General features: G+C 37.6%; 2 protein-coding genes across 2 annotated transcripts; one reads left to right on the plus strand and one right to left on the minus strand.

Moving 5' to 3' along the window:
• Positions 1–615: 615 nt before the first annotated feature.
• On the plus strand, positions 616–1,431 carry LOC126719638 (uncharacterized). Its single transcript, XM_050422173.1, has one exon. The coding sequence runs from the start codon at positions 616–618 to the stop codon at positions 1,429–1,431; it is 816 nt and encodes a 271-aa protein (XP_050278130.1).
• Positions 1,432–12,837: 11,406 nt separating this feature from the next.
• On the minus strand, positions 12,838–19,768 carry LOC126718032 (DNA replication licensing factor MCM2). Its single transcript, XM_050420056.1, has 17 exons — positions 19,437–19,768; positions 19,134–19,312; positions 18,197–18,375; positions 17,886–18,075; positions 17,546–17,765; positions 17,196–17,403; positions 16,697–16,831; positions 16,407–16,598; positions 16,141–16,313; positions 15,865–16,053; positions 15,635–15,751; positions 14,887–14,971; positions 14,651–14,803; positions 14,415–14,540; positions 14,141–14,323; positions 13,293–13,454; positions 12,838–13,193 (listed from the first exon to the last, which is right to left on the minus strand). Exons 1-17 carry the CDS (start codon positions 19,685–19,687, stop codon positions 13,074–13,076), a joined length of 2,862 nt encoding a protein of 953 aa, XP_050276013.1. The 5' UTR covers positions 19,688–19,768; the 3' UTR covers positions 12,838–13,073.
• Between the last annotated feature and the right edge of the window lie 6,532 nt (positions 19,769–26,300).

Here is a 26,300-nt window from a genome sequence, read left to right on the forward strand (position 1 = left end):
CGTGTGTGGTAGGGGTGACACAAAAACTGGAATATATAACATGGAAAGATGTACTAAAGGGAGGGAGGCAGAAAAATAAAAGGATTATCTAAGATCAGGACTGTGACTCTTGTACAATTTTATTGTTCAACAAAACCATATGATACAAACTACTTGAGCTATTCCGAGGATAGATTTTCTAATCTTACTTATGTTTTACAGTCTTAAACCACCAAATCTAATCGTTTCTCTTCTGGAATAGATCTAGTTCTTTCATCCACGCTCTACAAATTTATTATTTGGGCCGCTTGGGTTTGAGCCCAATCCTGTTTTGGGACCAATCCAATTTCTGTCCTTACAATTGGCGCCGTATATGGGGAGAGCTTGATCTAGTCTAAAGGAAATTTGGTTACAACATTCACGATAGAGGAGGCAGGTCCACACCAGGCAGCAGCAGGACCACACCAGATAGATGCTGATCTACATCAAGCAGAGTCAAGGGGTTCCTAGCATGGCAATCCGCGCAGGAGCCTCGAACGGAGAGGGGGCCGTGAGGGAAGTGTGCGCACAACTCATACCAGTAAAAGTCAGTCTCGAGGGAAGAGTCATGTTTCCCATGCAAAGAATTACAGAGACATGCATTGTGAAATTGACGAGTTGAAAAGAGAGTTGCGTCACACTTGGCGAAGACGTTCCCCGCCCAGCTCCGAACCGTCCTTTGAAGAGACAGATGGTGCTAGTTATAGACGGAGATCCAAAACTCCGCCTAGCGAGACCTTTTCCTATGAAGAGGAGCACCACCATCGACGTAGGTACAAAAGCCCGCCTCGCAAAGGCTTGGGGAACGATGCCATGAACAAGGCGTTGAGTCAAGTTTCCAAATCACCCTTCACACGGAACATAAAGGATGCGAGCCTTCCTCGGCGATTTCATCAACCCACATTCACCATTTATAATGGTCGGACAGACCCGGTAGAACACATTAGCCATTTCAGTCAAAGGATGGCTATTCACTCCAAAGATGAGGCCTTGATGTGTAAGGTCTTTCCATCTAGCTTGGGCCCGGTGGCGATGAGGTGGTTCAACGGTTTGAGGGCTAACTCCATCGACTCCTTCAAAAAACTCACCCGAGCTTTTGGTGCTCGCTTTATTACTTGCAGTAGGATTCCTCGGCCTTTAAGATGCTTATTGTCTATGTCCATGCGGAAGGGTGAGACTCTGAAGGCTTATTCAGATAGATACTGGGGATTGTTTAATGAGATAGAGGGAGAGTACGATGATGTGGCCATAAGCACTTTCAAGGCTGGTCTTCTAGCCGAGCATGATTTGAGGAAATTTCTAATTGGTAAACCTGTTACTAGTGTACGCCAATTGATGGATCGAATCGACAAGTACAGAAGAGTAGAAGAAGACCAACTGCAGGGGAAAGGAAAGGCTAAGGTGATCCCTTAGGAGAAGAGGGATTTTAGGTCGGACCGGTACAACAATAACCGACCTTGGAAAGACTTTGTTGGGCAATCAGGTTCTGCCAACACCCAAGCGGTTAATGCTATGTTTTGAGAGCTAGTGCAATAAGTACTGGAGAAGATTAAAAATGAGCCGTTTTTCAAATGGCCAAACAAGATGGCAGGAGAGCCTATGAGACGCAACCAGAATCTTTATTGCCACTATCATGAGGATCATGGACACACAATTGAGAATTGCAGGAATTTATGGGACCATTTGGACCAGCTAGTCCGAGAAGGGAAGTTGAAGCAACTCTTGCATCATTCCAGTGGTCGAGTAAGCCAAGCAGGCTCGAAGATGCGGGGAGATGCTTCTTTGAGACTACCCCTTGGCATAATAAATGTTATTTTTGCTGCCCCGGGGAGGACTGGATCTTGTCCTTTCAGGGTAATGTCAGTATCCCGATCTCCAGCCGAGGAGTATAGCTCAATGCCTAAAAGAGCCAAGATGGGCATCCCGATGGTTTTGGGTTTTTCAGATGAGGACAAGGTTGGAACCATACAGCCCCATAATGATGCTTTTGTGGTTACGCTGAGAATTGGCGGATACGATGTGAAAAGGGTGATGATTAACCAAGGCAGTGTTGCTAATATAATGTACCCTGACTTGTATAAAGGGCTAAATTTGAAACCTGAGAACTTGGCGGCCTACAGTTCTCCTCTGGTGAGTTTTGAGGGAAGAATGGTTGTCCCAAAGGGTCAGATCAGATTACCTATGCAAACAGGTACGGATGTGGTGGAGGTAGACTTCATCGTTGTAGACGTTTTCTCTCCATACACGGCCATTATGGGCAGACCTTGGCTTCATACACTGGGGGCTGTCTCCTCTACTCTACACCAGAAGGTGAAGTACCCATCTAGAGGTCAGGTTTTGGAGATAGTAGGAAGTCAGGCTGCAGCCCGACAATGCCTGGTAGCGGCTATCCAACATCGGCCAGAGACGGAGACCTCGGCCACCGCCGATAATGGTTTATAGCAATCAAAAACCCCGGCATTACCCTTAAATGGACCAGCCGACGAGGCAAAATGTGAAGATCTAGAGAGGGTAATTGTTGGTGATGATCCGGAGAAATTCTTTCAGGTTAGGGCTAAACTACCTTCATAGGAGAGGGAGCAATTGGTTGAATTCCTCAGAGAAAATGTTGATATGTTCGCATAGAGCGTGTATGAAGCCCTAAGTATAGACCCAAGCTTCATCTGTCATTAACTCAATGTTAATCCTTCCATTACTCCGAAGAGACAGCCACCTTGGCGCCCATAAAAAGAGCACGCCAAGGCTGTCAAGAATAATGTGGCCAAGCTCAAGCAGGTAGGGGCTATCAAGGAAGTTTTTTATTCTCAATGGTTAGCCAACACAGTGGTGGTGAAAAAGAAAACTGGGAAGTGGCAAGTGTGTGTGGACTTCATGGACCTCAATAAGGCTTGTCCCAAGGACCCCTTTCCTATGCCAAGGATAGACCAGTTGGTGGATGCAACAGTAGGTCATCCTCGGATGAGTTTTTTGGATGCCTTCCAAGGATATCACAAAATACTGTTAGCATTGGATGATCAAGAAAAGACAGCTTTTGTTACTCCCATAGGAAACTATCATTACAAAGTAATGCCCTTTGGTTTGAAAAACACAGGGTCTACTTATCAACGGATGATGACTAAGATGTTCGAACCACAATTGGGCAGGAACATTGAAGTCTATATCGATGATATGGTTGTAAGCAGCAAAGTGGTGTCCGAGCATGTGGGAGATCTTACGAGCATCTTTGGAATTCTAAGAAGGCACACGCTACGTCTGAATGCTTTAAAGTGTTCATTTGGTGTAAGGTCCGGAAAGTTCTTGGGGTACATGGTAACTCACAGGGGAATTGAGATGAACCTAGATTAGATTAAGGCTATTAACGGCTTACAAGCACCTTGGAATCCCAAGGAGGTGCAGAAACTGACAGGGATGACTGCTGCTTTGAACCGATTTATATCTAGATCAACCAATAGGTGCAGACCCTTTTTCCTTTTACTGCATAAGTGGAAAAGGTTTGAGTGGACTGAAGAATGTGCTGTGGCATTTTAGCAGCTGAAGGAGTACTTATCTCGTCCATCTATCATGTCCAGTCCAGAGGTGGATGAGGTCCTGTTTGCCTATTTGGTGGTGGCCCCTCATGCCGTAAGCTTTGTTTCGATACGAGAAGACAGTGGCATCCAGAGACCAGTCTATTATGTAAGTAAGTCACTTCATGAAGCCGAGGTGCGGTACTTATCACTAGAAAAGGCTATCTTGGCAGTAGTACATGCTACGCGAAAACTCCCCCATTATTTTCAGGTGCACACCGTGGTGGTTCTAACTCAATTACCGCTTAAGTCCATACTTCGAAGTGCGGATTATACTGGGAGGATTGCTAAATAGGGCACGATTCTGGGGGCTTTCGACATCAAATATATGCCTCGTACCTCTGTGGAGGGCCAGGTCCTTGCCGATCTAGTAGCCGAGTTTGCTGAACTTCCAAAAGAAGCAGAGGTGAAGCAATGTGACATGGATGAAAAATCGGTTGGCTTAATCTCCACATAAGACATCTCATCCTGGAAAGTATATGTAGATGGAGCAGCAAACCAGCGGGGAGCAGAAGTGGGGCTAGTTCTTGTATCCCCTGAAAAGATCATCATTGAAAAGTCCTTGAGGTTGGGATTCTCAGCTACGAACAACGAAGCGGAATATGAAGCTTTGCTAATGGGGATGACTATGGTCCAGAAAATGGGCGGGAAGGCAGTGGAAGTGTTCTCAGATTCAAGACTGATCATCGGCCAAGTAAAAGGGGAATTGGAAGCCCGAGATACAAGAATGCAGGAATATTTGAGTCAAGTTAGGCGTGTACAAATGAAATTTGAATCCTTTGACTTGTCACATATTCCCAGAGGTGAGAATACCCATGCAGATTCCTTGGCAACCCTTGCCACCTCCTCGGCACAGAATTTACCCTGGGTGATAATCGTTGAGGATTTATGCACCCCTACCCTAACAAGGAAGGAGTTGCCCCAGATCCATCAAGTCAACTTAACACCGAGTTGGATGGACCCCATACTACTATTCCTTGAAAGCGATATATTGCCTGAGGAGAAACTAGAAGCTGAGAAAATACGAAGGAAAGCTCCTCGGTTTTGGTTATCTGAGGACAAAAAGTTGTATAAACAGTCATTTTCTGGGTCATATCTGCTTTGTGTACATCCCGAGATATCAGAGTCACTCCTAGAGGAATTGTACGAAGGAATTTGCGGAAGTCACACGGGGGGAAGATCACTATCTCACCGGGCTATTACTCAAGGATACCGGTGGCCAAATATGCAGCAAGAAGCGCAAGAGTATGTTAGAAAATGTGACCAATGTTAGAGATTCGCTCCAAACATCCACCAGCCTGGAGGAGTTCTTAATCCTCTTTCCAGCCCTTGGCCTTTTGCTCAGTGAGGTTTAGATATTGGAAGTCCTTTTCCTAAGACACTAGGGAACAAAAAGTATCTGTTGGTCGACACAAATTATTTTACTAAGTGGGTCAAAGCTGAACCTTTGGCTAATATCAGGGACGTAGATGTTAAAAGGTTTATCTGGAAGAATATCGTTACACAATTCGGGGTTCCCCATACCCTTATCTCGGATAATGGCCTTTAGTTCGATAACAAAGCCTTCAGGTAATACTGTTCTGACCTGGGGATAAAGAATAGGTATTCCACTCTGACCTATCCTCAAGGCAATGGGCAAACCGAAGCTGTTAATAAGGTTATAGTGAGTGGACTTAAAAAGAGGTTGGACGACGCAAAGGGAAAATGGGTGGAGGAATTACCACATGTCCTGTGGACGTATCGAACAACGCCTCGATAATCAACAGGAAAGACCCCTTTCTCTATGACATATGGAGCCGAGGCCATAATCCCTCTGGAAACTAGTTTCCCAACGTTGAGAACTAGCACATTTACCCAAGGCGGTAATGATGGGTTGTTGGAAAGGAGTCTGGATTTGACTGAAGAGCGAAGGGAGAATGCGATGGTCCAACTAGCTTACTACCAACATAAGCTTAAGCAAGGTTATGATACCAATGTAAAGATGAGGCCTTTGGCTATAGGAGATTTGGTACTGATAAAAGTTCTAGGGACCACCAAGAATTCAGCCTGGGGAAAGTTGGGGCCTAACTGGGAAAGACCATATTGGATCACTTCAGTGGCAGGAATAGGTGTCTACTATCTGGAAAATCTAGATGAAAAAGCTGTACTCCACCCTTGGAATGTAAACAATCTAAAAAGGTATTATTATTAATAAAAATAGTCCTGTTTAGTTTCCCTTCAATTCATCCCGATCATATGTCATGTGTTTCCTCATCTATTGAAGTATTAAACAGAAATTAAGTTATGTTAGGTTCCTCGAACCACAAACTTAGTGGAAATTAATACCCTATGACATCTATTGAAGTATTAAACAGAAACTAAGTTATGTCAGGTTCTTCGGACCACAAACTTAATGGAAATTAATACCCTCTGACATCTATTGAAGTATTAAACAGAAATTAAGTTATGTCAGGTTCCTCGGACTACAAACTTAGTGGAAATTAATACCTTATGACATTTATTGAAGTATTAAACAGAAACTAAGTTATGTTACGTTCCTCGAACCACAAACTTAGTGGAAATTAATACCCTATGATCTCTATTGAAGCACTAAACAAGTTCAATAGAAACTAATACACCCTCATACTATTAAAATGCTAGTTCAACACGAACTTGAGCACTTAAAGGGAGTAAACCCTTAATTTCCATTCTCGGGTTGCAGGGTTTGTGATCACCTAGTAAAGATATAAACCTCAATAAGCTATGAGCATCATATAGAGCATACTGAGGTGCCCCAGATTTAACTTTATCTAACCAAACGTTTGGATGTTTACTTGGGTTTAAACTTGTTAGAACAGATATATGTATTCAAAATATGTCTATAAAATGTTACAGACTCAATGGTTATCGTCCATTTTAACTGCCAATTAAAAGCATGTGCAAACTATGTTTTTTTTTTCTTTTGTATAAACAAAGGGCAGTCAAGATGAAAACTACTCAAAACCAAAGTAACAAAACAGATAAAATAAAAATGATATGAATAGTAACTCAAACAAATTCAAGATGTTAAGAATGCATGCTTCATTAAAATTTGTCTAAAAAAAAAGGGGGACAAAATCCCTTACAAAAGTCATAATGATATTACAAAGGATGGCTTATTTTTTCAACTTGATTTGAAGCTTGGAGGTTTTATTAGCTGGGTTATCTGCCTCTATGGTAGTTGTCCCCTCTTTATCCTTGGAGGCTTCCTCAACGGGCAGGACAGTTGAAGCCAAGTCTTTCTGGAAGCCTTGGGAGGCTGCTCCTACCTCTGGAACAACTACAGCCTTGTTAGAGGGTACTTCTTGGGAAGCACCGGGCTCTTTTGCTGGCTGGGAAGAGGAGGGTCCTAAGGTCGTGCTTCTTTGTTTGGATCAGCAACCGTAGAAGCCCCTTCATCTTGAGCAGAAGGATGGTCCGGGGCTCGTATGGCAGAAGGGTAGAATACATTTTCAGGTTTCCTCAGCTCAGAAGAAGCCTCAACCCCAGCTCGGTTAAGGGCTTCATCCCAAGTCTGGGTGTAATAAATGCGACACATAGCTAGAACCTCTGTCCTAAGGGCTTCCTTGGTCTCAGCTACTCCAAGGTCATAACCCTTCTGCTCGGCCTCATCCCTAGCCTTCTTGGCCTCAACCCTTACCTTCTCAGCTTCAGCCTTGGACTTTTCTGCCTGATCTTTCAGCCTTTGGGCTTTCTCAAGTTGCTTATTGAGCACCGCCATCTGTTCCCTAGCAGCAGTCAATTGGTCCGTTGTCTCGCGTAGGCGCTTCCTCTGGTCTTCAGCTTGCCTCTGTGCGCCCTCCAAGGCCGAGTTAGCACTACGGCGAGCCTGCTCCTCACTGGTCAACTTTTTCTTCAACTCGGCAATGCTATTTTCCGATATTGTCAGTGTTTGTATAGCTGCCGTTCGTCTCTTCCTTTCATCTTCCAACTGCTGGTAGCAGTTGTTGGTAATTTCTTCAAGCCTGAAAGTGTTTTGGATGGCCTAAAAGAGAAGGATTAATACCATAGCCAATAAAAAGTACATATCTATAAATAATAATTATAAGTAAAAAAGAAAAAGAGTTAACACTATACCATGCCCAAATATCTTTTACAATTAAGGAAGACTTCATTCTTCCTCATGCTCTGCAGCTCGGTCATATCTTTTGGGAGCAGCAAGGCCTCCTCCACAGTCGAGGCAACGTGGCACCCAATGCCCCCGTTGAAGTCCTTGAGTGATGCATTATCCTTCAGGGGCTCCCCACCGTGCATGGATGCTTGCAGCCAGGCTTGTGGCTCTGGAGGCTGAGTGTCCGGCCTCTCCAAGCCTTGCTGCAATATGTGGCTGACCCTTTACTGTTTTGCAGCTCGTTGAGCCTCTTCTTCCCGGGTCGGGTGGGACCTTCCTGTCTCAACCACATCAGGATCGGGTTTAATGGGCTGAGGTGGGTGAGGAGCAGGAGGAGTAGATTTGGGAAGAGGAGGGGGAATCTGAGACTGGGTGGGTTTCCCCGGTGCACCTTTTCCGGGCTGATTTTCTATTAGCTCCATTAAACTCCTCTGAGGCTTTCTTTGGATACCCATTTCGTCAAAAACGTCCTCGGGAGGTAGAGTTTGGTTAAAAACCTTGAATTCTTCCGAGGAATCTGAAAAATCTACAACTTCCTCTGGATTTCTTTCTTCTTCTTCTTCTTCTTCCTCTTCTTCTTCTTCTTCTCTTCTTTCCTCCTCTTCCTTGAGAATTAGCTGGGATGAGGATGCTCCTACTGAAAGAGTGGCAACGAAAAGTGGTTGAGTGCAGAAAGTATCTTTAGGGAGTGGAACACCCTCTGGAACGACAAACCTTTGGTAAGCGATGCTGATGCGTTGGAGCCGAGGGTCGCGAGCGTTGATCATGTATTTAGGGGCTTGGAAGGCGAACGAAAGGGGTGTGTATCCAAGGATCAGATGAGCTGCTCGGAGTTGACCGTCAGCTTCGTTTACATACACTTCGGCTTGTAAGATCCTATCCAAGCTTGCCTTGTTAACTAAGCTGAGTTTGGGCTTGGTAGTACGATTGTCTGCAAAATCATCGAATTAGAATGGAGCTTTGTTAGAAACAAGGACATTGAGACACAAAAAGGAAATGTAAATCAAAATTCATGAATCTACAGCTATACCCCCACTTGGTTCTCCCTCCTCCATTGGACAGGGTAGGCTATCGTGCCATTCCCTGGAAAAGATAAGGAAATCCTCCTTTAAATTCTTGTTTGAAGTGGGAAGGCATTGGATTAGCCTTACTGTGGGATACCTCGACTTGAGGTAATATCCCTGCCCTTTCAAATTGTGTAGATTGTACACCCAATTCACATCATGGTGGGTTAGGTTTAGATTCATTCCCTCGTTTAAAGCTTCTATACTTCCCAAGATCCTAAATATGTTTGGGGCACACTGTTGGGAGATAACCTAAAAAACCTAAGGTAATTCCTAGTAATAGTACCTATGGGAATGGTCATCCCACTCTCTATGAAGGCAATCATGGGAATGACCACCTCCCTTGTTTTCCTAGCGCCGACCCACTCCCCCTGGGCAGCGTACCTCATGCCCACTGTTGGTGGGATCACATACTTAGCCCTGAAACTTCTCATACCCTTCTCGGACTCAACCAAACATTGGAACTTACCCATTTTCCTAAGGGGTTTCGAAGAAAAATTAACAAGTTTAAGATGAAAGCTAAAAAGGTTTTAAGAAGACTTACAGGTTTGTAAGAGAGTCCTCGGACAAAGTTCTAGCATTTGTAGATGCACAGGGAAACGAAAGAAAGAGACAGGTTCAGTGTATGAGCTCTAGGATTGTGTGATTGCTGAAAGTAAGAGAGAAAATTGATTTGAAAAGCTATTTATAGTAGCGCAGAAGTTACAAGCGGGAAAGTTCCTGCTTGTAAAACAAGAAAAATCCTCCACCGTTCGATTTACATCTTACCATTGAACGTGGGGGACAGGGGCGTCGCCAAAATTTAATGCTGGCACGCTCTGGACGCCGAAGCGTCAGGAGCATGCCCAAAGCAGGCAAAAAGACATATAGGAGGTCAGGAATACAGAATAGAACCAAAAACAAGATGGGCTGAGGACATCAAAATCATCATTTCCTCCCGAGGAGTCAAAAAACAAGATTTTAAGGGGCTATTGTGGGGGCCGGTTAATTAGGAAGTACTGTTAAGGTAGTATTAACTGGGTCTATGGCCCGATCCGAGGACATTAGACCATCCGAGAAGGTCCAAATAAGATTATAAGAAGAACGGAATGAAGAAAGGAGTGGAGACAATATGAGATAAGTCCAACAAGCGTTAGGATAAAAGCCATCTCGGCAACATGTGTCCGAGGTCAGTTCGAGTGCCATATCGTCATGGACTTACTTCGGAGTTACATCATCACTAAGAGTTAGACGTCTGATAAGGGATAAGAAAGGAGAAGGGCAACAAATTTCTTCAAAAAGCTGTTATCTCCGCATTAAATGACTTCTAACCAACTCTCTGACTGCATTAATGTGGAAGTGTCGCCTAAACAGTGATCAAGCAGCATTACAGCTACTAGTTGATGGTTCTGGGAAGTGCTGGATGGGACAGGAAGGAATTTCCTGAATCTAACCTACACGTGTGTGGTAGGGGCGACATCAAGACTGGAATATATAACATGGAAAGATGTACTAAAGGGAGGGAGGCAGAAAAATAAAAGGATTATTTAAGATCAGGACTGTGACTCTTATACAATTTTATTGTTCAATAAAACCATATGATACAAACTACTTGAGCTAATGCGAGAATAGATTTTCTAATCTTACTTGTGTATTACAGTCTTAAACCACCAAATCTAATTGTTTCTTTTCTGGAATAGATCTAGTTCTTCCATCCATGCTCTACAAATTTATTATTTAGGCCGCTTGGGTTTGAGCCCAATCCTGTTTTGGGACCAATCTAATTTCTGTCCTTACAATTATATTGGAGACAACCCACCAATTTGCTATTTAGTAGGTTAACCTTGCTTAAAAGATAGAAAGATTCACCATTCAAAGAAGTCATCAACTCATTATCTTACTAGTCACTTTCTCTCTTACTTTTTTTTTTCTTTGTATTTTTATTTGAGGTAATTACATTCCTCTCCTTTGAGGTTTGAATGAATGACACTTTATCCCAAATTTAAAGAGAAAAAACACTTTCCCCTATTGACATCCGTTTGATCGAGCTTTGTTAAATTGATATCAAAAATTTTGTGCACTAAATGTCAGGTTTCCAAAATTATTCTCCCTTTTGAAATTAAAATTCATTGTTTTGAATTTTCAATTAAAGAGTATTTTAAAATATTTAATTTTTTTTTTCAATGGACTGAGAAGATATATGTTGTTACAAGTCTTTTGGTGCTTGATAAGCTTTGCATTTTAATTATAAATTTATCAATTATGTTTTTACTAATCATGGTTAAACTTTGTTAAAGAAAATCTTATAAAAAAAATAAAATATTCCTTTATTAATATAAATAGAAGGGGGGAGTGTTATTTTCTTCAAATCTCAAAGAAGTGTGTTTTTTAACTTCAAGATTAAAGTAGAGTGCCATTTCCTCAAATCCCAAAGGGGTGGGCTGTGGGCTGTAATTACCTCTTTCTATTTATGTAATGATGATATATATAATCCATCTCACGTGGAGATGGGTGACCCCATGTGACATGAGAGTGATTACTCTAAAGAGAAATACAAGGATGCTTAAAGGAACCCAAATTTACCTCACCTAAAAAATAAATAGAATTAACACAAACTTTTTTTTTTTAGCACCTCAAAAACAAATAGAAAAAGCACAAACATTTTTCCCCCCTAATATTCATGGCCCATCATTTACCTCACTTCTCAAATACTCTAGAGACAATGAAAATGCTTGAATTGTGAAGTTTAACACTCAACATAGGGTTCATAAAAAATTAATTAAAAAAAAAAAAAAAAACTCAATATAGGGTGATTTTACAAGTAGATCAAATCAGCTTAGTATCATGGCTTACTAATTTGTATTCATTATTATCATTTTGAGTTAGGTTCAAGTTACACCTGGTATAACTTTAAATAATATTACACCACTAAATATATTTTTATTGGATGTAAATTTTGACAAATCTACTGTTAAATTACAACATCCTATATTTTTCATACTTGCAAATTTTAGTTATCAAAAATCAATAGTCATGTCATCAATTAATTGTTTAAATCGAATAATAAATAACATATAATTGATTGGTATGAAAATTGGTATGCATGTTAAGAACATTTAGTACATATAATTCAATAGTGGAATTTTTAAAGTATGAATTTAATAACAAGTTACTAGAAGGTATAACATTATTTAGAGTTACACCAGGTATAACTTGGAAGAATTACATTTTATCACCCTAAACTATACCTCAGATTACACTTCGTACCCTAAACTTTTTAAATGCACATATTGCACCCTAAACTATGATCCTTGTTATACTTTGCACACCGACGTTAAGTTTGCTATTAACTCGGATGGAAAAGTATGACATATGAAAAGTCCCAATAGCACATCTTCTAAATCCTTCAAAAAAAAAAAAAAAAAAAATTACACTTTACCATCCTAAACTATACTCTTAATTATACTTTGCACCATAATTTCGGATATTCATCCAAGTTAATAGCAAACTTAATGTTGGAGTGCAAAGTATAACAAATGTTATATTTTAGAGTGCAAAATGTGTATTCGAAAAGTTTAGAGTGCAAAGTATAACAAAAGTCATAATTTTGGGTGATAAAGTGTAATTTTCCCGGTATAACTTGAATCCAACCCTATTGTTTTATAGCTAACTAATCTTTTGAGTAATTTTAATGCTAAATATAAACCAATATTCCTTAGTGTTCATACCCTCTTTTGGGTTTTAAGCTTTGTCTTGTAAGCTCAAAGGGCTCCTACAAGGCCCTCCTTTCATTGATCAATAATTCCTATTATTGTCTTCAACTCAAGGAATATATATATAGTAACTAATACTCGGAGTTAAACTCATGGTTTCAATGTCATTTCTAAATTCTAACTTCTCCAAAAACAAAATATTTATGAATTCTGACTATAATACATTTTGATGTAGGTTCAAAGAGAAAAGTGTTCAAAAGCCAGCCTGAAGGAAATTTCAATCTGGTACTCAGCTGTATGGTAAGTACATGCCCAAAACTGAGAACAATTGGTACTAAATATATTCAATGATACAGACGGTTATCTGATTGCTAGAAATAGTTCTCCATTAACCATTAGTCAAGGTATTTCGTTCATTATAATGTATTGACATGCTATTAATCATATCTAGGATCCTATCAGACACATCTTTAAGTCATTTAAAAAATTAAAACAACGTAATTAATTACTTAAATTGCTCTCGAGAAATCATTTCTTAAATAGTTTCTTCCAAGGCTACTGATTAATGAACCTAACTAGGGAAAGCTCATACACAATATATTTTTCATATTCTTGCAAGGCGATGCCTAATCACTCCCCTCTGTTCATCCAACACAAAATCAGCTCTAGAAAAGTGGGGGCTGGTAAAGAAGGGTTTCAGATCATAGATTTCATGTTCCTGTGCCTGCGCGAAAGGAAAACAAACCAAAAATTCAGTACAGTCAAAGGGCCCATATATCCAGTTTATATAATTGAAATACTTCAAGTTTTATGTTCCCATTACCTTGCTCTGCAAATCCTCTACTTTCACATCAATCTGGGTAAGCCTTGAAGTAGACCCACTAACAATTTCTTCGAAGTGCAGTGCATTCTTGACAAGCTCACGAAGAAGATATAATAGCAGTTCATTGTAATCCTTCTTGAAAGTCATGTACTTTCTGAAACTCTGCAAGAACAAATCAAATCCTTGTCAACCAATTGTCTCAGTAATCAACAATTCAAGAACTTCAAAATTTTATGTAACAATCAGTAAGCTTTCATTAAATAGTTGCAAGAAAATGAACTCTATCTAGTTAATAAAGGGACAAGATCAGCTATAACTGTATTCTACTCACTCAAAACAATGATAAGTTCATAAGTATAAACTAGAAGCATCAGTTATAGCTTAAAAAGATTTCCAAAATGCTTCAGGTCAGGTCTACAGAACTAGCAGATTAAATAGCATCTGAATTCAACCATGAACAAGGGATACCTTGTTAACAGTTATTGATACTTATGTAATAGAAAAAGCAGCCCACGTTCATAGGACAAGAAGATTGTTTGTAGAAGCAGCCAAATCAGTGTTGTACTAAAAAAATCCTAAATATGAACATTCTTGACCAAACTCGGCATAATTTCAATTACTATACAAGGTCAGTAAACACTTGTGTGCATGCATTACAGACATGTAATGAAAAGAATGCTATGAAAAGCTAAGCAAATTATTGATCCGATTACAAGGTGGCATAAAGAGTTTGTGCTGCAATATAAAATATTGATACTGGTATATGTAGCATCTGGAAGAACATGCCCCGCAGCCACCAGAAAAGAATAACAGTTATTAGAGAAGAGGCAGAGGATCTCTTTCAATACCTTTTGCAGTGCTTTCTGTACCCCAAACTTTTGGGTTGAAATGAATGAATCAAGCAGGACACGAATGGCCATGTCTACATCTTCCTGTGTGACATGCTGTCTGAGGTGCATTCTGGCATGTGCTTCAGACATTCGTATCATGGATTCTATGTGCCTCACTGCTATGGGCACTCCTTGTCCATGCTAGATGGGCAAAATGAAAAGGAGGGATATATCATCAAATCATCAACAAACAAGAGAAGCTATTATCAAATTTCATTAAAAGATAACTTACCGAAGATTCTCTTCGCAGTTCAGCATAAACATGTGTTAGCTTATCCAAATCAGCATCATGCAACCTTGGGAATACATTCAACTTGGCATAAGTTAAGTACTTCTTTAGCAGATCTTGAGGAAGTATCTGTAAAAATAGAAGGATAGAACTCTCAAGAATTAAGAAGCAGAACAACATGTTCGAATGAATCTAGAAGCAACTAGTTAGGAAACTATGTAAGATCAGGAGTGTCAAACCTCAGTATCAACTGGCCTGGCAGTTGCTTGATTATCTTCATGGGATTCACTTACAGACCTATCATCCATGTTAGCACCCTTAGGTTGCGACTTAAAATGGCTATCAACTACAAACTTTGCAAGCATCTCATCTGTCACAGGATCAACGATATCCTGCAAAATTATCATTTTCCTTCCCATTAACATCATCTAGTAAGTAAGATGTGAGTTAAGAATTGAAGGTGTAGAGATATAACCTTTACAACACAGAGGATATCAAATCGAGAAACAATGGGATCTGTCAACTCAACATTCTGTGAAAATGTTTTTGAGGAATCATATCTGCAAAACAGGTATACAATTCGAATTGTGGCTCAATTAGAAATAAAATGTTGAAATGTGTTAAATTACTTATTGTCCCCAAAGCTTAAGTTATTAGGAAATTGTGAATTTAATCATTTAACCATAATTTTAACATTAAGTTTAATCATTTAACCATAATTCTAACACTGAATTTAATCATTTAACCATAATTCTAACACCCTCTCTCACGTGCGGGCCTAAACTACCCTTTAATATTTGGAGCCCAACACATGAGATTTTTAACATTTTAAATGGGGGGTAGAGTAAAGACAAGGATCGAATTCAGGATCTCTTACTCTAATACCATGTTAAATTTCCTGCTCTCATTTAACCATAATTCTAACAAAGTGTAAGAAAGTAAATCCAAAGCTTTAAATATGTCTGGTTAGTGAAAACAAAGGAGTAGGAAAATAGGGCATTGGGGTTGAAAATTGATGGCCTTCACTATCAGAAACATATTCGACAGAAACCTAATAGAAAATACCAGGCATTGTAAAGTTTTCTGCATCTATGTGGTCCAACTTATAGGTGTTCATATTTTCACAAGAATATCATAAATCAGCCATTTTGCCTAACCAAAGTGAGCAGTGCAACTTCACCACTTTTATTACCCACCCTAAATAAATTAATCCATTTTCATACCTTCCCCCAATAGGATTTGCTGCCGCAATCACAGAGCATCGTGCCTGAAGAGAAGTGACAATTCCAGCCTTTGATATGCTAATACTCTGCTGCTCCATTGCCTCATGAATACTCACCCTGATCATGAATGGATTTTCAGTACTCTAATGAGAATGAATACCTTTTGGGTAGGGGGAGGGAGTTCATATTATATAATTCAGAAAGTTATATATAAACTTGCATTCCTTTACCTGTCCTGATCATTCATCTTGTCAAACTCATCAATAAGGCAAATTCCTTTATCAGCAAGAACAAGGGCCCCTCCTTCAAGGGTCCACTCCCTTGTGACCGGGTCCTTGTGCACTGCTGCTGTGAGACCCACAGCAGAAGCTCCTTTACCAGTAGTATATACAGCCCTCTGCCCAGTCTTTTCAACATACCTATAACAGAATCCATGAGAAGTTATATTCATGTCACTACTAAAAAGGCAATTAAGCATGTTTGACATAGATTAGTGTAGTTCTCACTTTAGAAATTGAGACTTTGCTGTGCCTGGATCACCTAGGAGAAGCACATTTATGTCCCCTCGCAATCTGTGTTTCCCCTCGACATTTTTCTCTTGCCCTCCAAACATGGCCAGGGCAATTGCTGTTTTTATATCTTCATGGCCATAGATAGACGGGGCAATGGACTTGACAATCTGAAAGTATTATTCACATCACCTTCAGTATGCGTATTTCATGATCATGAAATGGGAATAGTTAATAAAAAAAAGGAATAGTCAGCAACAAACCCTTTCTCCTATTCTGGGGTCTTTAGCCAACTTTTCTATCTCTTCTTTGTCTTCCTGGGTAAGTTTGTAAGCAGAAAAGAGGTCCTGCTTCTTTGTGACGTAGTTTGCTTCGACCACAGTGGCAAATACAGGAAACCCATTCTTTGTATTCAAGGATAAGTCAAAATTATTTGTATAAATACCTGTGACCTCCTGCAATATATCAAATGGAACATAAAACTGAAAATCAGGAAGAAGTCACTAGCACAAACAACAAGCACAAACAAACAAGTCCATGAAGAGGATCATACAATCTCTTCCCCAGGGCGAGCACAATCAATCAAATCGTTCAATAGTATCACTTCCTTGTATCTAGGAAGCCGACCTGCAGGCACAATTCCAGGGCTTTCTTGGAGTGTAAGCTTTTGGTAATTCCTGTATACTGTCTGCAGTGAGACATAGAAAGACAAACATGAGTTTCAGATTGTGTAAGGAAGGGTTTATCTCATTGCTGAAAAGTGTCATGAAGGAAGCAATTAAACAATTAAGGTCTCAATTTTTTTTTTTTTTTTTATTTTATTTTATTTTTTTTTAAAAATTATTTGGGATCCAAGTAAACAAATCTTCAACTCAAAGGAGCATTTTACATATTTTGTTACTGGATAAAGGAGCATTTTACATTTGCTTAGCTTATTTGGCATTCATGAATACAAATACATTGGTATCAGATGCAAAACAATAATTTCCTTTCTTATCCTATATTTTGAGCCGAAAAAAATTCCAGAACAAATTAAGATCTTGAAACTTCACCTGCTCAATATTGACAGTAAATGGTCCTTTTGATTGGCATTCTGGGCAGGAACCAACCTTCACTTCTGAATATGAATTCTGAAAGAATGGCCCCAAAACTGCCCCACATTTGTTGCAATCATACTTTACCTGTTGCAACTGGGGGAAAACCCCAGAGCGTCGAGTCACAACTCCCCCAATACGAATCATGGTATTCAAATGGATTTGCCTGCAAATCAGCCAACAACAATCAAGTTGGAATCAACATGGTCAGTGGAAAAAAGATAGAAACGAAAAGGTGAAGTTGGAATCGTAAGAGATACAAAGAATACGATGTAATATAGCCATCAACAATGATTTTCATATGTTACCTAATATTACGAATCTGATCGTAAACAGGTAAGTTGGTAATGCGGACATAGATCTTTTGATGGATATTTTTGTAGTTTGGATGTAAATCAAAGACGACATTCTTGGCAACATCTTCCATGACTTCTAAGACGGATTGGGGGGCATCAGCCAGCCAGATGGCAATATTGGGATGGATATAAATAAACTGTTTGTAATCAATCTCCAAGCTACACTTATTAGCTGCAAGAGCAACATTGATTCAGTCCAAACAATACATAGCTTACAACATGTTGAATGATAATTATCCATTCAGAGTTACAAGTTCACTGAGTGAAAGTTAAGCATAAGCAGACATTTTACCTGACACCATCTCATTTATTAGCCTAACATATTCGAAGTCACCATGCTCATTCTTTGGATTGACATATGTGAGTAGAAAATCCTTGAACTTCTTTGCTATAAAGCGACGCACTTCATCCCTAGTAACCCACTCTCTTAGTGTTCCCTGGACACGATACATCTCAAACTCGCCTTCATCATCATCTTCATCCTACAAATAAGCAACATTGGTAATAAGAAAAGCACTGATAATGTAAAAAACCACAATTTTAAATGCAAGGGCACAATTGCTTTGAGGAAGATAATAGAATAAATTAAAGAGAGCTTAAAACCTCATATTGATCATCATCAGTCTGATCAGTCATGGGCACATCCTCTCTTGAGTGTCCCCGCTGTGATCTTCCAGGTGAACTTTGCATTCCATCATTGTCATCATAGCTTCTTGGCACAGGAGGAGGCCTGAAATCAGCTCTAGACCTCTTTGAAGGCCTGTAGTTGTCATCATCTGTGTCTGTAACCAAAGCGTAAAAAGTTCACTACAATCTGCATTTGCTTGCATTTCTTCTCTCTTTCTTTTTATTTTCATTTATAATTTGGCAATTTATCAAATGATTATGGTAAACCACTAATACAAAGCTCAAGTCAAGGCATAATTATAACTTAGGCTTTTAGCTATATTCATCGTTTTTTTTTTTTTTTTTTTTTTTTTTTTTGGCATATACATTGTTTAGGATTTAGCCATGTATTTGCCTGCGAAAATCCTGATTTTTAAAAAAAAAAAAAAATTAAAAAGGGAAAGTTGGAGTAATTGTGAAAAATTATACTTGTTGAATTACACTTACACGTACATACACACATAGGAAAGTATATATACTTAAACAAGCATTCTCAATGAGACTCTGATCAGCAAGTAATAGCAATTAGTCTTACTGTTAAGTAGCTAAATGCAACGAAACAAAATACAAAGCAGGAATTCCGGAGAAGCGCAAATTAGCAGAGATATAGTAAGAACTTGACACTTTGCATAGAGAAGAAAAAATTGGAAATTAATGGCTTAAATATACAGGTGATTTTAGTCCTTGAAGTCCATTAGACTCCGTGGCCAAACTAAAAACTGACACATCGACCGGTCATTTTTAGTGACTATAAACTTCAATTACTAAAATCACTAAATGAATCAACAGTTTAATTTGTCCAAAATTTACTAAACATTGAACTACATAGGGTTTACAAATGAAGAATGATAAAATAAAAGGAAAAGAAAGAAACCTTGGTCATGGAGAAGCTCAGGAAGCTTGCGTCCAGTGACGCGAACCTCGCGAGCGTCGAGCTCCAAGTCGGCAGCCCTACGGTCCTGCATGATCTGATCCAAATCTCTCTCGTCCTCAAGCGAGTCATCCAGTCCCACCGACTCGTACTGGTCCTGCTCATCCATTCTCCGATAATCACTGCATTTCATTTCACCAAGTCCCATATTTTTCAACAAAATTTTTTTTTTAATTAAAAAAAAAAAAAAAAAAAAACAAAGGAAGCAAATATCGAGATCGGATTGTGAGTCGAGAGAGTACTTACTCCAAGAAAGTGTCGTGGAAAAGGTCCTCTCCGTCGTCCTCTTCCTCGACCTCTTCCGGCTCATCTCGGATGATTTCGGGATCCACGGCGGCCTCGTCGTCAATGTCGATGTCGATGTCGTCATCGTCTGTGAAGTTCTCGGAAGTGCGAGGGATCTGATCGGTGTTGAATCCGGCGGAGGTCGGTGATTCCGGCGTTGAAACAGGCGCCGGATTCTCTCCGGAGTTCCCTCCGTCTTCTCCTCCAGCCATTTCTCCTTAGATATTTGCTGTTAGTTTTTTTTAAGAGCGGCGATTGTTTTGTGCGTTTAGGCTTTTACCCAGGAGCAGGGCTACAACAAGTTACAAAGACTATCAGGTTAGGCCCACTAAGAGCGTTATTTTGGCGGGAATATTTGGCGCCAATTTGTGCAGCTTTGCCACGTGGCGTGTCCATATGTTGTTGTTGTTTTTTTTTTTTTTGGGAGGGGCCTGTAGGTATGTAATTGAATTGGATTCCAGCAATGTTGGGCTGGGCTTGGTTTCACTTCAACTACGTAATGGACCTGTTTCTAACTTAAGATTGGACAGAAATTATCGTTTTTTGAAGCTGAGTAGTGTGTTTGGTAAAATTTATTTTTGATAATTTATTTTACTATTTAGTTTATTTTTGTTACTATTTATGGATTTTATTGCACTTTATGATATTATTCATGGGTCCCATTGTATTATTTTAGTTAACTTTTACTTTTATCTATAGTACTTTTAATAAAAAGTTTTCAATTTCAGTAAAATAAGCGAACCCAAACTAACCTTAAGAGTTTGTATGTTTGGATTGTTTTTTAATGGAAGTTTATTTACAAAAGTAATTGAAAGTTTGAAGTTGAAACTATAGTTGTATTTATAAAAAACATAAAAAGTTAAAGAAAAAAGTTCATTCATGCTCACCTTTAGGAGTTAGAAGATGTATGAAAAATGAACTACTAAGTGTCTGTTTGGCTAGTTTATTTTTTACCAATTTCTTTTACTATTCAACTTATTTTTACTATTATTCATGGATCCCATTGTACTTTTTGGTACTATTTATGGGTCACACTGTACTATTTCAACTAACATTTACCTTTATCTATAGTACTTTCAGTAAAAAGTTTTTAGTTTTAGTAAAATAAACAGATCCAAAATAGACCCTAAGTGTATGTTTGGCAAAAATTAAAAAGTCAGTTTATTTCACTATTCATCTTATTTTTGCTATTATTTATAGGCTCTACTGCACTTTTTTGTACTATTCATGGGTCATATTATACTATTTTAGCTAACTTTTACCTTTATTTACAGTACTTTCAGCAAAATAAGCGGATCCAAAATAGATTCTAAAGAATTTAGAGTATGGCTATCAAGAAAAAGAAAAAAAAAAAGGGAGTACTATTGCACTACTACAACTTTTACTATATAAATAATATAATCTGATATGCAATTTGGGTGGAATATGCTACAATACATCCTTAATTTTCAAACCATTACCTTATATATTTTTATTATTATTTAGGTTTTAGAAGAAACTAAGAACTTTTAACTCAATTCATTGGCGCTTTTTGGTGTTTTTAATGGAAATATTCAAGATTTAAATACCCCTACCTCCAATTATTGAATTATAAAAAATGAGAAAGTTTTAAATAATAAATAAATAAATAAACCTGTAGTTTTATCATTGAGCTATTATTAAACCCCCAAACTTTTAAATAAGACACTTTTAAACCCTAAACTTTCATAGATGCATATTTCATGTGTGAGGGTGGGATTTGTTTGAGTACATTTATGAAAGTCTAGGGTTTAGAATGTCAAATTTAAGAGTATGTGGTTTAATATGTCTTAATGATAAAACTGCGATTTTTTTTAAAAGAAAAAACAATTTCCTCTAAAAAAAAAAGTTTAAAAAACAAATCATGTATTCTTTCAAAATATTTAGTTTTACGATAGTAGATCACCAAAACCCAAATGTCTACTGAGAAAAGACCATATCAATGGTGGTCTATACCAACTCTATATACTTGAAACCTTTACAAATCACATCACCACCACATAATTGTGAAGCACTTCACTACGATCATATTCTCCACTTTTATGGGGTAGGTTTAAAGTTTGATTCTTGTTGTAGAGACAAACTAGTACACTAAAATTGTAGTAAAAATATTTTGAGGTAGGAACAAGGTAAATTAGATTCATAAAGGTTCTTGATGTACTTAGATATGTGCTAGAATTCATTATGGCGTACATTTGGAATTTAACAATGATGTTACAGCCATATAATATACAAAAATGAAGCTTATAAAAATTTACACATTTGAATCCCCAGCAAGTCAACCACACCCCAAACCAAAAAAAAAAAAAAACATCAAGGCACCACTGTATGTTGGAACACTCCCAGAGGAATACAAATACTTTGTACCATTATTTGCGTAACTTGCCATTTTTTTTTTTTTTTTTTTTCATTTTAAACTTTGATTGTTTAATAAGGAAAGTCAAAAAAATACATAGCAAATTGTGAATTGAAGAACATAAAGTGGAACACAAAAAGTAGAGGATTTTTATTCCTCCCATAACCCAATCACCCACTAGTGACAACATCTTTCACCACAACACAAACCTACATACTTTCATAACCACATCCCAAAACGCACCATACCCACAATCCAGCACACCTTGAACCTTCTCCTCACCAACCTCAAAATCTAACGAATGTAGGGGGAGTTCACATAAGACGTTGACTTTGGATCTTAGAAGATGGAGGAATGTAGAGTGAGTTCACATAAGAGGATGATTTTGGGTATTTGAAGATGAGAGGGAAAGGGGAAAAAGAAAATTGAGAAGGGGGGGGGGGGGGGAGGGGAAGAAGACGATAGATAATTAGAAAGTAGGGTGGAAGGTTTTGTTTTGTTTCTTCTTCTTTTTTTAAGTTAACAAAAAAAACCAATGAAGATTCATAGATATATGTTTTTTCAGAACTAATCACATATGCATATGACATTCAAAACAACCATAAATGCTCTAATACTAATGTAAGAAACAGAGACTACACATTGGAAATTATAACGTAGGTTTTTCAGCATACATCTCTTGGCTTAAACCCATGATCTCATAGGAGCTAGATTGTTTTATGTCATCTAAAACTAGCCTCCATGTAGACCAGCAATTCATAATGAAAAACAGTACTTCGATGGTGTTGCACATTACTAGAGTGATACAAACAAAACGCACAACTTAAAAGTCTCACAACACTCTATAAACACTATGAGAAATGCATAATTTGTTCTAATTGACATGGGGTTTAGATGGTAGGATTTATATAGGCCCTAACACCCCCTTGAACTATGGGGTAGTTGCCTGTACACCCCATGAACTTTTATTTTAGCCAATTTGGTACATAAACTTTAACACTGTAACAAAAAGACCCCTTTAATTTTTATTTTAGTCAATTTTGTACATAAACTTTAGTACTATAACAAATAAACCCCCTAAAATTTTATGCTGATGCAGTAAGACCCCTTCATTTTCATTTTTTTATTATAAAATATTTGGTGCAAAGAGAGGTTAAATTGGCCACACACACACACAAAAAAAAAAAAAAAAAAAAAGAGGAAAAGAAATTAAGGGAGTCTTACACTATAGTATCAAAGTTTATGTACTATATTGGTGAAAGAAAAAGTTAAGAAGTTCTATTTGCTACAATACAGAGTTTATGTACTAAATTGGCTAAAACAAAAGTTCATGGGGGGTGTCAGTGCAACTACCTCAAAGTTCAAGTGGTGTTAGGGCATTTTTCCCTTTATATAGTGATTAACCCATTAATTTCAATTATTAGTGGGGTGGAGTAACAACCCAAGGCACTACTTATTAAGCAATGTTTGGGAGTTACTCTAGGGCAGTTACAGGAGGGGCATGCCCACCTTAGGTGTCCCTCTAACTCTCTCTTACATTTCTAACAATTCCAAATACATGTATTACTTATAGAATCTTTCTAACAATACCTGTTACAGTTGTTTTTACAAAAAGAAGTTTTTCAAAATTAAAATTGATAAAATTGTATTTAAGATTGACAATGTTCCAAAAAAAATTAAGTGGATTAGCTATATTTGTTGTGTTAATAAATAAAGTAATAGCACATGTGACAACAAGAAAGCCTAGGCTTTCTTGTGTTAATAAATAAAGTAATAGCTATATTTGTTGTGTTGAGTTATTGTATGTGTTGCAAACAATTATTGTATGGAAGAAGTTTGAATTGGACACTTATTTTTATTTTTACTTGTGGAATGTATGGATCTTTTTTTTATAAATGCGTTGTTGAAATAAATGTGTTATTCAAATGTGAGGTTTTAATAATGTAATGATAGGTTATAGGTTAATATCAAAGTCATGAAAAAAATAAAAACAGAAAATAAGTTTTAGCGACGAATTTTTCCGTCACAAATATAGCAACAAAAAATTGTTTTAGTGACGAAATATTTTATCGCTAAATGTAGCAGAATTTTGCCAGAAATGGTTCTAGGGACGAAAATTTTCGTCGCTATATGTGCTTAGATTTTCTTAAAAATAGTTTTAGTGACAAATTTTTTCATCACTATATGTATTCGAAAATAGTTTTAGTGACGAAATTGTTCGTCACTAAATATGATTTAATTAACTAAAGTGTTTTTAGTGACAAAATATTTTCATCACTAAATAGTGTTTTTAGCGAGGAAAACATTTAGCGATGAAAAGTTTTCGTCGCTAAAAGTTTTTTTTTATAAACAAGTTGGACTTTTAGTGACAAAATTTTTCATCACCAGGATCACCAGGACTTTTAGCGATGAGGTTTCAGCGACAAAATGAGTTTCATCGCTAATTAGTAGATTTTGTCGCTAAAGGTCCTTAACGACGAAAAACTGGACTTTTAGTGATGAATTTTTTTGTCATTGAAAATACATTTTGTTGTAGTGCCTAAGTCATCAATTGAAAAATGGGTGTTAGAAGAACTTGAATACAAAAATTGAATTAGTTTGTTTACATCTCAAAAGGGAAGAAAAATGGATTTTAAATGAAATATATTGTGATATAAAAATATTAATTTAATTAATACATAAATATAAAATAAAAAAGGCCCATTCTAGATGTCTACTTAAGCCCCAAAATGTCTCAAGTCAATCCTAGATAGTACACATATATAAAGAATTAACCAAATTTGCCCGATGTAGAGGCAATCAAGAAAGTTGCTTAAGTGATTATATAACATACAAAAAAGGGCTAATCCAACCAATCATGCTTTCACAATAGATAGAGCCAAACATTTTATAACTTAATTGGTACCTTTTGGTGTTTCAAATAGAGATATCTAGGGTTCAAACCCCCACACCCCTGTTGCATCTATTGAATCATCAAACAAAAATGAGTATGGTCATAGAAAAATAAAGTATCTAATACTATATATAAAAGTGTAAGACTTTTCTTGCAATTAAGGAGGTGATGCTACATAGGAAAACTACCCATCTGAAATTCTGCCATGATAAGTTAAAAAGTGAAATGTTATTCTATTTCTCAATGCTACAACACCATTTAAAAGCCTTTCATTATAAATAAAAAATTAACCGCTTAAATTAATTAAAAAAGGCTTGCTTGCTGTATAGAGAAAGGGGAAGAGAACAAAGTTCGACGGAACTAAACACAGACCAAAAAAAAAAAAAAAAAATTCCCTTCACTCCAACGTTTCAATTTCATCTTAATTGTTGCTCTAATCATTCTCAAATCTCAACTCCATCCCTTCTCTAATTTGTTCACAAATCTGGCGATAACTATGATTTATGTTTGGCAGTTTGGGTATTTGCTTTGTTTTGATTTAGGTATTTTGGTAAGATTTCTATCTCCCTCTCTCCGCACTTTACCGTTAGAAATTCTCTGCATTTATCTCATTTTGTTCTTTGTTTAAAGTTTATTTACAATTATGGGCTTTTTTTTTTTCTTTTTCTTTTTCCTATAAAGAGTGGATCAATGGGTTTTAATGATTAGGAGTGTAGATATTGAAAAAATCAGATGCTAAGAAAAAGCTTGCTGAGACTACAAACAGAAAGTTTTCCTCTTTATTTTCAATTTGTGCATTAAATATGATCTTTTTCTTTCCTATAATAGTTGGATTAGTTTGGATGTAGATCTTTGGGTTACATGTGGCTTTGATTAAGGTATTTGCATTATAATGGTGTAATATAGATTAAAACACACAGGAATGGAATTAATGTCGGTGTCGTGACTAGTAAAAGAAGCAGGATACGCTCTGCACCACTTAGTGGTGGTGCATCCCAAGTGGAAACTACATCACATCTCTTTGACTCACCGCACCCACCCTTCATCAAAGCCTCGCTGACTGCAATGCTGAATAGAGAACATTTTTGGCTAAAGTCCAATATGTCTTCTTTTCTTGGTTTGGAATGAATCATATTTTTTGGTAGTCTAAGTATAACCTGGCTGCTTTTTTTTTTAAGGAATTACAGACTCTTTTAGACAAAGATACATATATTTATTGAAGTTGGTACAATCTCCAGTTATGGTTATGACTTCTATTTTGGTAGTTAACTTGGGACTGTTTTCAATTGACAAGTAGAACAGTAACAAATCTGTTAACTGTTCTTTATGAGATGTATATGTGTTGATTGTGATTTTTATGTTGCAGAAGCCATTGAGTGTGGGAAAGAATCCTTAAAATTGCTTCTAATATTGCTTCATTTGGATGATTTAAAAGTTATATAGGCATGGCTTTATGTATAAATTTGCGATGTTTATTTTGCTTCTTTTATGTGTTGAGCTTTTGACATCTGATTTTTTGAGTAAATTGTCTATGGGATTTTTCTCCTCTATCTATGTG

The sequence above is a fragment of the Quercus robur genome, chromosome 3, assembly GCF_932294415.1.
Source record: "Quercus robur chromosome 3, dhQueRobu3.1, whole genome shotgun sequence".
Lineage (NCBI taxonomy): Eukaryota > Viridiplantae > Streptophyta > Magnoliopsida > Fagales > Fagaceae > Quercus > Quercus robur.

Excerpts from the sequence above, each read along its gene's own strand:
- LOC126719638 (XM_050422173.1), top strand. The coding sequence starts at position 616 with ATGCATTGTGAAATTGACGAGTTGAAAAGAGAGTTGCGTCACACTTGG.
- LOC126718032 (XM_050420056.1), bottom strand. The coding sequence starts at position 19,687 with ATGGCTGGAGGAGAAGACGGAGGGAACTCCGGAGAGAATCCGGCGCCT. Across the intron at positions 16,314-16,406 it reads ACCCCAGAATAGGAGAAAGG|ATTGTCAAGTCCATTGCCCC; the intron begins GTTTGTTGCTGA and ends TAATACTTTCAG. Across the intron at positions 14,324-14,414 it reads AACTGCGAAGAGAATCTTCG|CATGGACAAGGAGTGCCCAT; the intron begins GTAAGTTATCTT and ends TTGCCCATCTAG.